At 45.9% G+C, this 13,856-nt stretch overlaps 1 protein-coding gene across 1 annotated transcript; it reads left to right on the top strand.

Annotated features, from left to right (window-relative positions):
* Positions 1-3,981: 3,981 nt before the first annotated feature.
* Positions 3,982-5,667, top strand: LOC124661583 (anthocyanidin 5,3-O-glucosyltransferase-like). Its single transcript, XM_047199458.1, has one exon. The coding sequence runs from the start codon at positions 4,062-4,064 to the stop codon at positions 5,496-5,498; it is 1,437 nt and encodes a 478-aa protein (XP_047055414.1). The 5' UTR covers positions 3,982-4,061; the 3' UTR covers positions 5,499-5,667.
* Positions 5,668-13,856: the final 8,189 nt, after the last annotated feature.

The following is a 13,856-nucleotide window of genomic DNA, read 5'->3' as shown; positions in this document are numbered from 1 at the left end:
CGTTTATCTTCAGGACTCTTAGTCCAATTTGTATCTTGTCCGTACTCGGACGTATTTGATCTTCTGTATGATTTGGATCTTGAGTTGTATATTTGTATCTTGGCTCGTTGGAGTCGTTGTTGTAACATATGTCTCTTGTGGGCTCTATTGTAAACCTGTTGTAATGTTACTGCTCGTGGTAATTCCTCTGGCATCACGTGTGTGATTCGTCGCGCATGTCGTGTCGGAGGGCGTCTCTGAATCGATATCGTGCGGATTTTGGCGGGATTGCTGGAATCCTCATGGTATTGGTTCTGGGGCGTCACAAGTTGGTATCAGAGCCAGGTTGACGGTACTCCACTAGTCCGAGCCTGTAGGATAACCTTGCCAACGGATGTTGTTGTGTCTAGTGTCAAAACTATTTTCTAAAATTCTTGGGACTTCCGATAGTCTTAATTAAAACTATTGGTTCTGGGGCTTCCGATAGTCTTAACTAAAATTCTTGGAATCCTCATGGTATTGGTTCTGGGGCGTCACAAGTTGGTATCAGAGCCAGGTTGACGGTACTCCACTAGTCCGAGCCTGTAGGATAACCTTGCCAACGGATGTTGTTGTGTCTAGTGTCAAAACTATTTTCTAAAATGCCAGCGGAACAACGACTTCTGTTAGTGGTGTTGCCGATCTACGAGGAGCAAGAACTCTTGTTAGTGGTGTCGAGGAGGTCGACACGTCGCTTGAAGACCCGATAGTTCACCTCTCTCCCCCGTACCAGGAATTGGAACCTCGGGGCGAGGTTCCTTGTTAGTGGTGTTGTTTGTAACGACCCGGAAAAACCCCATAGATTTGTTTTTCGCCGCTGCTTGTTTTTCCGTGTCGTTCCAAGTTCATGATCATCATGCATCATAGCATCCATGTTTTACAACATAAAATTATTTTTATAAATCCAAATTATTTTGTTCTCCCTCTCATATGGTTTCTATATTAAACCTCATCTGTTATTCATTTAACAAAACCCTATAACAAAACTATATATTATTTTATTTTTGCTATAAAATCTTGGGATCTCATTTTACTTTTATCTTCACCTCTATATTCAAATTCAAACTTTTATTGATCTGGTTCAAATCAATTTGCAAAATAGATATTAAAAGGAGAAAAGATTTATAAAATAAAAACCCTAACCTCTTCTGGGCCCTCTCTCTGTTTTCGGCCCACCTCCTCTTTTCCTTCTCCACCGAGCAGCCCAACCCAGCTACGGCCTGGCCCAGCTCCCCTCTTCCTCCCTCTGGCCCAACCTACCTTGGCCCGTACCGGTTCGAGCAAGGACGTTCCTCTCCTTGTCGTCTTCTCCAGCGGGAGCACGCCGATGGCGTGAGGGTGTCGTGGTCCTCCTCCACCTGCTCCCTTTCCCCTCCCCTTTTAATCCCTCTCCAAGCACCGCGCGAAACCCTAGCGTCACAAGTACCACGCGAAACCCTAGCGTCACAAGCACCGCGCGAAACCCTAGCGTTTCTGAATCGATATCGTGCGGATTTTGGCGGGATCGCTGGAATCCTCATGGTACCGGTTCCGGGGCGTCACATCCTCTCACTCTGGCGACCACCCTCCGGCGAGCTTCTATACGACCACATCCTCTCACTTCGACGACCACACTCCGGCGACTTTCTCTGCAACCACCTCCTCTCACTCCGGCGACCACCTACTCTCGGTCCTTCAACGGCGAAGCCCACGACCAAGCAGATGACCACGGAGATGGAGGTGCATCTAGATCTAGATCGGCCTTTTTTTAAATTCTAGAAAATATACCTCCGGCGCACTATGCTGGTGCGCCCCGATAAATCGAGTTACCGACGGCGCACCAGATGGTGTGCGGGCGATAAGACGTTACCACCGGCATGTTCCCACAGCTACGCGCTAGTGCGCTGGCGGTAGCCGAATCTGGTGCGCCGGCGATAGGCCTTTTCCTAGTAGTGGTAGTAACATGTACAATAGTAGCATCGCGGATGATCAGACTAGACAGAAGCCGAAGGTAGAAATCAATGGGCTAACCCCCTCACCCGCAGTCATAACGGTAGCGTCATGGACGATGTTGCGTCACGGATGCTTGGACTGTAGAGAAAGTTGATGAGGTGCTCATGCGAGGTGGTAGCCCTTTGCGCCCATGTCGAGGTAGCTGAGAACGTGGGTGCTGCAAGCTTGGTGAGGTAGCCGCACGAGGGGATGCCGTGGTCGATGTCGTAGTTGGGGTTGCCGATGTCGAGGTAGTTTCACATGAAGCCACGAGCGCAGGGAAGCGCCATGGAGTCGAGGAGGCACGGTTGCGCTGGTGTCGAAGAAGGGGACTTGATAGAGAGGTAACCTATATAAACTCGATCCTTCATTTTAAAATATTAGAGTAGTAGGGGTCTATTCTACTATTTAAGGCTAAAAAGTGGAGCGATTAATTTTCAGTTCACTGATAATTAAGTTGTTTCTTAGTTAGATGCCTTCATTAAATTTCAGTTATAACCTATAATGTAACTCATGACTAGCAAGAATCACGAAATAATCTAACGATTCGGTATATTTCTCTCGGTTGCAACTCATACAAATATAGTAAAATATTAGTTATAGCTCATTCTTAACTCAAAATACTCAGTTGCAATCTACGTTAGACTCTAAACTAGTACAAAACATGATTCAATTCAAAAATCTAGGAATCGCCCCAGAATTAGCAAAAAGGGTAAAAAATGTAGACTGTTCTTGACTTTGTGGTAGAGCGCGCCGGCCGATTGAATTCGTCATCAGTGTCAACCTTCAGCTGCGAGAGAAATGACTTTGTTTTGTGTGCATGGTTCACCTTCTCTTTTGTTCCATATTGCAGATTTTGTGTCAGTTAGCTAGATTCTTTTCCTGCCACACTATTAGAGATCAAACTTAAAACTTTTGTATCTATGGAATCAGAAGTTTAATCCGTGAGTTGTTTGAATATTTGAGTTCCTAGTGATGGGGGCTACATAATAGGATAGATATTGAAAGTATTTTTGATAATTTTTGAAAATCAAAATTTCAAACTTGGTGACTTTTTTCTTTGTGACGTAAACACCTACACCCATGCGTGTGTAAACTTCATTCTCTCCTTCACTCTATTTCAAACTTGATTCATCAGAGTTAGAACTTCTTTTCATAATTATTTAAGTTCAATGTGGAGACATGTTTTTTTATCTAGTTTTATCGAGTTTTAGTGTGCATCATCATGTTTGAATCTATTTTAGATTTCAAATTTTGAAATTTGTCGAAACAAACCTATTTTAAGCTTGTTCATTTAAAAGGTATTACCAAAAGAATACACATATTTAAACAGATTGCTTGGAGTATAATCCAACAATAAAATTTAATTCCATGAAATAAAAAACAATAACGTGAAGTAGAATGCATGCAAAAATTCCACTGATGTGCAAATCTCAAAGCAAACAATTAGAACGACGTGCACGAAACAATCGCCGCTCTCCCATGCTGCGCGCAACATGACTTGAGAGCCTCATCTTTCTCGAAACGATGACTTGAGCCTCATGGATGCTTGTAGGACGCATCCCTAGCCTGGACCTCACATGCACCGGAGGAACCAAACAAAACTATGTCCACGTCACAATCCATATGTGTGGTTGTGCTTATTTTTACAGCACAAGGCAACAAGCTATGTCCACATCATAGATTAGAGACGCTGCATATGGGGTTGTGTTTAACTTCCCATCAGAGGAGAAACAGCATCGTCCATGTACAACATATGGAAACACAATCACATAGTACTCTATAGTACTTGACTTTATTACTATCGTCTAAAGGGAAGTTAACATGGCGACTGAAGGAGTGATATGCGTCCACTGGTTTGCTTGCCCGGTACACCTGCCAAACCTCGTGCCTCAGAAGGCGATCGGTTAGGTGCTACGTGCGGCTCCGAGAGAGCGAGGCACTCAGACGGCATGCACTGATGCACAAATAGCACTCGTCCTATCGTCGGAAGCAGCACGGCGCTCTGAAGTCAGAGCAGTCAGGCCGGACAAGGCGAGACCAGAGCATTCCGTCCTCTTCCACTTCCAAAAATGACACTCCAAAACAATGGCCACGCCAACAATCCGAAGAAGCTGGTGGTCATCTACGCGCCGCCGGGGATGCCGGGCCACCTGGTCCCCACGGTGGAGCTTGGCAAACTGCTCGTGGCGCAGGGCCTGGAGGTAACCGTCGTCGTCGGCGGGGAAGCCGACCAAGGCGCCGGCGGGTCGTTCCTCGCAGGCATCGTGGCCGCCAATCCGTCCATGTCCTTCCACCGCCTCCCCGCTGCCACCCTCCCCTCCGACGTGCCGAGCTACGAGGTCAAGGTCTTCGAGCTCGCGCGCGCCTCAAACCCGGACCTCCGCGACTTCCTCCGCTCCGCCTCCCCGGCCGCTCTCGTCATCGACTTCTTCTGCACCAGCGCCATCCACGTGGGCAAGGAGCTCGGCATCCCGACCTACTTCTTCCTCACCACCTGCATCGCCGGCGTCGCCCTATCCCTCTACCAGCCAGTCATCCACGAGCGGACCACCCTGAGCTTCCGAGACCTCGGCAGTGAGCTCGTGCACTCCCCGGGAGTGCCACCGGTCCCGGCAGATCACCTCGCCGCGGCTATCCTTGACCGGGACAGCTGGAGCAACAAACTGTTCTTGGACTTATCCGAACAGATGTGCAACTCCCAGGGCGTTATCATCAACAGCTGCCGCTCATTGGAGCCACGCGCCACCGACGCGATCGTTTCCGGCCTCTGCACGTTCCCCGGACGGCGAACGCCGCCGCTGTACTGCGTAGGGCCACTGGTAAAGCCCGAGGAAGCTGCAGGGGCAAAGCGCCACGAGTGCCTCGCGTGGCTCGATGGCCAGCCCAAGGCCAGCGTGGTGTTCCTCTGCTTCGGCAGCCTGGGCCGGTTCGGCGCCGAGCAGATCAAGGAGATGGCGGCGGGGCTGGAGACGAGCGGGCAGCGGTTCTTGTGGGCCGTGCGGCGCCCTCCTGGCGTCGAGCACCTGCCTGCCGACGACCTCGACGCGCTCTTTCCCGAAGGCTTCCTGGAACGGACCAAGGACAGGGGACTGGTGCTCATGTCGTGGGCGCCGCAGAGGGAGGTGCTGGCGCACGACGCGGTGGGCGGGTTCGTTACCCACTGCGGGTGGAACTCGGTGCTGGAGGCGGTCATGGCGGGCGTGCCCATGCTGGCGTGGCCTCTCTACGCGGAGCAGCGCATGAACAAGGTGTTCTTGGTCGAGGAGATGCGGCTGGCCGTGGCCATGGAAGGGTATGACAAGGAAATGGTGAAAGCCGAAGAGGTGGCGGCGAAGGTGAGCTGGCTGATCGACTCCGACGGAGGGAGGGAGCTCCGGCAGCGGACACAGGCGGCCATGCAGCGGGCAAAGGAGGCGCTGAGCGACGACGGGGAGTCGAAAGCGGCATTGAAAAATCTCGCCACACAGTTGAAAGGCACCGGCGAGAATGGAGTCATCATCAATTGAAAGCTTTTGCCGGTGGATCATCAAATTTTACAGTGTATGTTGTCCATACACCGTAGGAAATCACTAAAGCAGCATTGCTAGCGTCCGTATCTACATCCAGTATTTATTTCATTTTTCTTCGTACCTATTGGTAACTGTTTTTTAGTTGAAGACGGCTACTAGTGTAAGTTTATCCCATCTTTATTTTTTTTCTATATTTTTTTAGGGTGTGTCTATGTCTCAGTTGACTAAGATTTTCTTAAGTCTCAGTCACCTCAGAAAAGTGTAACTGCAGTTCAAAGAAAAGTGTAACTCGGTCCAGTTGCACATTTCTGGTAGAAAAGTGCAATTGCACTTTTTTAACAGAAAAGTGCAACTCAAAGCACTTTTTTGCAAGTGACTTGGACTTAAGAAAATCTTAGTTGACTGAGACATAGCAAAACCGATTTTTTTAAACTGTAACTACGGTAGGCATAAGCTAGCATGAATAAATATTCAGCCAAGTCTCAAATACAAAATCAAATTACAAGTCTAAAAAAGAAAGGAGAAAACAGAAACGACACCGCTAAGCCTAGCAACTAAGCATCCAACAACAATGAAACAGACTAGGAAGAGCGGGAATGAGTGCTCAAGGATAACCGAAAGAATCTTGAAGTCGAGGCAGCGCAAAGAAACAAAACTCGCTTGCCAACGATCACTCTACACCTTGAAAGAACTAGGAGCGTCACATCCATCATCGAAAGGCATCTCACTACCGAGGTTATGACGCGACACCGAGAGCCGCCAACACCACCGAAGGGCAGAGTTCCACCAAGACAATCACTGCACGTCCGCTTGGCATCGAACTAGGAAGGTCGCGGCAAACGTCGAAGGGCATCCCACTGCCGAGGTTACATCGCGACACCGAAAGCCGCCGACATCATGGAAGGGCAGAGTTCCACCGAGACGAACTCCGCACTTCCTTGCCCCCGCCATCGCCGAATGAGCAAGCCTGGGCACAACACAAGGTAACGAGAACCTCATACGCCATCGAAGGACGACAATCACCGAGACTGCACCGTAGACACGAACATCCTTGAGACAAGGTCAACCAATACCGCTGGAATGCCACAGAAAGGAGCTCAGCCCAGAGTCGTGTTGCCCGGAGATAGAGCTCGCCGAGCACTCCATGCTTGAGGCACCAAAGTGGACATGAGGGAAGAGTTACGACCATCCACGCTCCAGCCAAGCTAAACAACCACTTGTCTCCCAGCAACGCCAACCAACCAACACAGAGTGGCAGCTCCAAAGTGTCTCCATCGAGGTATACGAAGTGCAGCGCCGCCATCGCCGGATCAAAGAGATCTGGGGTTCCCCCTAGAGAAATGTAGAGCCTGACCAAGGAGAACTAGAAGTCCCTGAAACACCGCCTTCAAGAAGGTAGCGGCACCCGTGGGTGTCGCCGGCTGATGTCTACGTTCCCCCTCCTTTCCTGTAGACAGTGTTGGGCCTCCAAGTGCAGAGGTTTGTAGAACAGCAGCAAGTTTTCCCTTAAGTGGATCACCCAAGGTTTATCGAACTCAGGGAGGAAGAGGTCAAAGATATCCCTCTCATGCAACCCCGCAACCACAAAGCAAGAAGTCTCTTGTGTCCCCAACACACCTAATAGGTGCACTAGTTCGGCGAAGAGATAGTGAAATACAGGTGGTATGAATATATATGAGCAGTAGCAGCGGTGCCAGAAAATAGCTTGCTGGCGTGTAGTTGATGGTGGTAGTATTGCAGCAGTAGTAACACAGTAAAACAGTAACAAGCAGTGATAACAGTATTTAGGAACAAGGCCTAGGGAATAGACTTTCACTAGTGGACACTCTCAACATTGATCACATAACAGAATAGATAAATGCATACTCTACACTTTTGTTGGATGATGAACACATTGCGTAGGATTACACGAACCCTCAATGCCGGAGTTAACAAGCTCCACAATAATGCTCATATTTTAGTAACCTTTAGTGTAAGATAGATCAAAACGACTAAACCAAGTACTAGCATAGCATGCACACTTGTCACCTTCATGCATATGTAGGAGGAATAGATCACATCAATATTATCATAGCAATAGTTAACTTCACAATCTACAAGAGATCATGATCATAGCATAAACCAAGTACTAACACGGTGCACACACTCGTCACCTTTACACACGTGCAGGAGGAATAGAACTACTTTAATAACTTTGCTAGAGTAGCACATAGATAGTAATGATACAAAACTCATATGAATCTCAATCATGTAAGGCAGCTCATGAGATCATTGTATTGAAGTACATAGGAGAGAGATTAACCACATAGCTACCGGTACAGCCCCGAGCCTCGATGGAGAACTACTCCCTCTTCATGGGAGCAGCAGCGGTGATGAAGATGGCGGTGGAGATGGCAGCGGTGTCGATGGAGAAGCCTTCCGGGGGCACTTCCCCGCTCCGGCAGCGTGCCGGAACAGAGACTCCTGTCCCCCAGATCTTGGCTTCGCGATGGCGGCGGCTCTGTAAGGTTTTCCGTATCGTGGCTCCCTCCGTAAGGGTTTTCGATGCAGGGGCTTTAAATAGGCGAAGAGGCGGCGCAGGAGGGTCAACGAGGCGACGAGACCATAGGGTGGCGCGGCCAGGGCCTGGGCCGCGCCACCATGTCATCTGGGCCCACCAGGCCCCCCTCCGGCGGCTCTCGGGTGTTCCGGATGCTTCCGGGCAAAATAGGAACCCGGGAGGTGATTTCGTCCAATTCCGAGAATATTTCGTTACTAGGATTTCCGAAACCAAAAACAGCAGAAAACGAGAACCGGCACTTCGGCATCTTGTTAATAGGTTAGTTCCGGAAAACGCATAAATACGACATATAATGTGCATAAAACATGTAGGTATCATCAATAAAGTGGCATGGAACATAAGAAATTATCGATACGTTGGAGACGTATCGGCATCCCTAAGCTTAGTTACGCTCGTCCCGAGCGGAGTAAAACGATAACAAAGATAATTTCTTAAGTGACATGCCATCATAACCTTGATCATACTATTGTAAACATATGTAATGAATGCAGCGATCAAAACAAAGGTAATGACATGAGTAAACAACTGAATCATAAAGCAAAGACTTTTCATGAATAGTACTTCAAGACAAGCATCAATAAGTCTTGCATAGGAGTTAACTCATAAAGCAATAATTCAAAGTAGAGGTATTGAAGCAACACAATGGAAGATTAAGTTTCAGCGGTTGCTTTCAACTTGTAACATGTATATCTCATGGATATTGTCAACATAAAGTAATATAACAAGTGCAATATGCAAGTATGTAGGAATCAATGCACAGTTCACACAAGTGTTTGCTTCTTAAGTGGAGGGAGATAGGTAAACTGACTCAACAATAAAAGTAAAAGAATGGTCCTTCAAAGAGGAAAGCATCGATTGCTATATTTGTGCTAGAGCTTTGGTTTTGAAAACATATAGAGAGCATAAAAGTAAAGTTTTGAGAGGTGTTTGTTGTTGTCAACGAATGGTAGCGGGTACTCTAACCCCCTTGCCAGGCAAACCTTCAAAGAGCGGCTCCCATTTTATTTTATTTTTGGGTGGCACTCCTTCCAACCTTTCTTTCACAAACCATGGCTAACCGAATCCTCGGGTGCCTGCCAACAATCTCATACCATGAAGGAGTGCCTTTTTATTTTAGTTTTATTTAGATGACACTCCTCCCCACCTTTGCTTTCTCAAGCCATGGCTAACCGAATCCTTCGGGTGCCGTCCAACAATCACATACCATGGAGGAGTGTCTATTTTTGTTAATTAATTTGGGACTGGGAATCCCATTGCCAGCTCTTTTTGCAAAATTATTGGATAAGCGGATGAAGCCACTAGTCCATTGGTGAAAGTTGCCCAACAAGATTGAAAGATAAACACCACATACTTCCTCATGAGCTATAAAACATTGACACAAATAAGAGGTAATAACTTTTGAATTGTTTAAAGGTAGCACTCAAGCAATTTACTTTGGAATGGCGGAGAAATACCATGTAGTAGGTAGGTATGGTGGACACAAATGGCATAGTGGTTGGCTCAAGGATTTTGGATGCATGAGAAGTATTCCCTCTCGATACAAGGCTTAGGCTAGCAAGGTTATTTGAAGCAAACTAAAGGATGAACCGGTGCAGCAAAACTCACATAAAAGACATATTGTAAACATTATAAGACTTTACACCGTCTTCCTTGTTGTTCAAAACTCAATACTAGAAATTATCTAGACCTTAGAGAGACCAATTATGCAAACCAAATTTTAGCAAGCTCTATGTATTTCTTCATTAATAGGTGCAAAGTATATGATGCAAGAGCTTAAACATGAGCACAACAATTGCCAAGTATCACATTATCCAAGACATTTTACCAATTACTACATGTAGCATTTTCCAATTCCAACCATATAACAATATAACGAAGATGAAACTTCGCCATGAATATTATGAGCTAAGAACACATGTGTTCATACGAACCAGCGAAGCGTGTCTCTCTCCCACACAAGGATGAACTTATTCAGAGAATGAAAATAACAAAACAAAAACAAAAATAAAAGCACACAGACGCTCCAAGTAAAGTACATAAGATGTGACCGAATAAAAATATAGTTTCACTAGAAGAAACCTGATAATTTGTCGATGAAGAAGGGGATGCCTTGGGCATCCCCAAGCTTAGATGCTTGAGTGTTCTTAAAATATGCAGGGATGAACCACCGGGGCATCCCCAAGCTTAGACCTTTCGCTCTTCTCGATCACATTATATCACCCTCTTCTATTGACCCTTGAAAACTTCCTTCACACCAAACTTCAAGCAAACTCATTAGAGGGTTAGTGCCTAATCAAAATTCACATGTTCAGAGGTGACACAATCATTCTTAACACTTCTGGACATTGCACAAAACTTCTGAAAGTTAATGGAACAAAGAAACTCATTCAACTTAACAAAAGCGGCAATGCGAAATAAAAGGCAGAATCTGTCAAAAACAGAACAGTCCGTAAAGACGAATTTAAAGCTGGCACCAGACTTGCTCAAATGGAAAAACTCAAAACTAATGAAAGTTGCGTACATATCTGAGGATCACGCTCGTAAATTGGCAGATTTTTTCGAATTTTCTACAGAAAACTGTGCCCAGATTCGTGACAGTCAGCAATGCTGTTTCTGCGCAGCGATCCCAAATATAACATCAACTTTGACATAGAAACTTTACTTGGCACAAAAACATGATAAGGAGAGGTTGCTACAGTAGTAAACAACTTCCAAGACACAAATATAAAACAAAGTACTGTAGCAAAATAACACATGGGTTATCTCCCAAGAAGTTCTTTCTTTATAGCCGTTAAGATGGGCTCAGCAGTTTTAATGATGCACTCGCAAGAAATAGAAGTTGAAGCAAAAGAGAGCATCAAGAGGCAAATTCAAAACACATTTAAGTCTAACATGCTTCCTATGCATAGGAATCTTGTAAATAAACAAGTTCATGAAGAGCAAAGTAACAAGCATAGGAAGATAAAACAAGTGTAGCTTCAAAAATTTCAGCACATAGAGAGGTGTTTTAGTAACATGAAAATTTTTACAACCATATTTTCCTCTCTCATAATAACTTTCAGTAGCATCATGAGCAAACTCAACAATATAACCATCACATAAAGCATTCTTATCATGAGTCTCATGCATAAAATAATTACTACTCCCAACATAAGCATAATCAATTTTATTAGTTGTAGTGGGAGCAAATTCAACAAAGTAGCTATCAAATATAGGAGGTATATTGTAATCATAATCAAATTTATCCTCCATAACAGGTGGTAACAAAAGACTACTATCATTATAATCATCATAAATGGGAGGCAAAGTATCATCAAAGTAAATTTTCTCCTCAATGCTTGGGGGATTAAAAATATCATGCTCATCAAAGCCAGCTTCCCCAAGCTTAGAATTTTCCATAGCATTAGCAACAATGGTGTTCAAAGCATTCATAGTAATAACATTCCCATTAGCATGCATATAAAGTTCCATGGGTTTCTTAATTCTTTCTTCAAACACATCATGTCCTAATTCAAGATAAAGTTCATAAAGATCTCTCATATTTTTGTTGTTTTCCATTATGCCTAACTAGTGTAAACAAGAAACCAAATGTCGCAATTGCGAGTCTAAAGGAAATAGCTTCGAGTACTTACAACGGCGCCGGAAAATAGCTTAGTAGCCGAGGTCCGGAGTGTGAGTACCTTTTACCTTTCCTCCCCGGCAACGGCGCCGGAAAATAGCTTGATGTCTACGTTCCCCCTCCTTTCACGTAGACAGGTGTTGGGCCTCCAAGTGCGGAGGTTTGTAGAACAGCAGCAAGTTTTCCCTTAAGTGGATCACCCAAGGTTTATCGAACTCGGGGAGGAAGAGGTCAAAGATATCCCTCTCATGCAACCCTGCAACCACAAAGCAAGAAGTCTCTTGTGTCCCCAACACACCTAATAGGTGCACTAGTTCGGCGAAGAGATAGTGAAATACGGGTGGTATGAATATATATGAGCGAGTAGCAGCGGTGCCAGTAAAATAGCTTGCTGGCGTGTAGTTGATGGTGGTAGTATTGCAGCAGTAGTAACACGAGTAAAACGAGTAACAAGCGGTGATAACGGTATTTAGGAACAAGGCCTAGGGAATAGACTTTCACTAGTGGACACTCTCAACATTGATCACATAACAGAATAGATAAATGCATACTCTACACTTTTGTTGGATGATGAACACATTGCGTAGGATTACACGAACCCTCAATGCCGGAGTTAACAAGCTCCACAATAATGCTCATATTTTAGTAACCTTTAGTGTAAGATAGATCAAAACGACTAAACCAAGTACTAGCATAGCATGCACACTTGTCACCTTCATGCATATGTAGGAGGAATAGATCACATCAATATTATCATAGCAATAGTTAACTTCACAATCTACAAGAGATCATGATCATAGCATAAACCAAGTACTAACACGGTGCACACACTGTCACCTTTACACACGTGCAGGAGGAATAGAACTACTTTAATAACTTTGCTAGAGTAGCACATAGATAGTAATGATACAAAACTCATATGAATCTCAATCATGTAAGGCAGCTCATGAGATCATTGTATTGAAGTACATAGGAGAGAGATTAACCACATAGCTACCGGTACAGCCCCGAGCCTCGATGGAGAACTACTCCCTCTTCATGGGAGCAGCGGCGGTGATGAAGATGGCGGTGGAGATGGCAGCGGTGTCGATGGAGAAGCCTTCGGGGGCACTTCCCCGCTCCGGCAGCGTGCCGGAACAGAGACTCCTGTCCCCCAGATCTTGGCTTCGCGATGGCGGCGGCTCTGTAAGGTTTTCCGTATCGTGGCTCCCTCCGTAAGGGTTTTCGATGCAGGGGCTTTAAATAGGCGAAGAGGCGGCGCAGGAGGGTCAACGAGGCGACGAGACCATAGGGTGGCGCGGCCAGGGCCTGGGCCGCGCCACCATGTCATCCGGGCCCACCGGGCCCCCCTCCGGCGGCTCTCGGGTGTTCCGGATGCTTCCGGGCAAAATAGGAACCCGGGAGGTGATTTCGTCCAATTCCGAGAATATTTCGTTACTAGGATTTCGAAACCAAAAACAGCGAGAAAACGAGAGCGGCACTTCGGCATCTTGTTAATAGGTTAGTTCCAGAAAACGCATAAATACGACATATAATGTGCATAAAACATGTAGGTATCATCAATAAAGTGGCATGGAACATAAGAAATTATCGATACGTTGGAGACGTATCACCGGCGTCGACTCCAACAGGAGTAGGACTTTCGTCCGGACAGCATCACCTCGGCAAACTTGCAACCGCCCTGCCAATGTGCTGAAAGAATTGAACGTTGATGCCGCTCTCAGGGATGATTGCATTGAGTCAACGACGCACCGGAACTGGAGAGGGCGGTCTGGCCACCCGCCGCCGGCAACCAGAAGTATACCGGAGGCTCACCTGACCTCCACACATCCGGCCGTGCAGCGCACGCGTGTCGTAGCCGCCCGCTGCCACAGCTAGCCGGACATCCCCGCTCAGCCTCAATGCATGCCGCTATTTTTTCCTATATTTATTCATAATTGCTTCTAGAAGTGGGCAACGGATAGTCGGATAGTAGTGTCACTATCACTAGAACGTCGGTACTTCATTTTCGCTAAAGGAAATATATTAATATCAAAAGATACCAAATACTTGATAAGTCCTATAAGACATGGCTAATGATTACTTGTTATTTACTTCAAAACAATAACCTTTGAAGAACATATTTCTTCATTAAGAAATATTTCAAATAAGGCTATTGGTTATCTAGGATTTACTA

Source organism: Lolium rigidum, chromosome 6 (assembly GCF_022539505.1).
Source record: "Lolium rigidum isolate FL_2022 chromosome 6, APGP_CSIRO_Lrig_0.1, whole genome shotgun sequence".
In the NCBI taxonomy this organism is placed as follows: domain Eukaryota; kingdom Viridiplantae; phylum Streptophyta; class Magnoliopsida; order Poales; family Poaceae; genus Lolium; species Lolium rigidum.
Note: the sequence above shows the minus strand (reverse complement) of the source record. Positions and strands in the feature narration are given on the sequence as shown.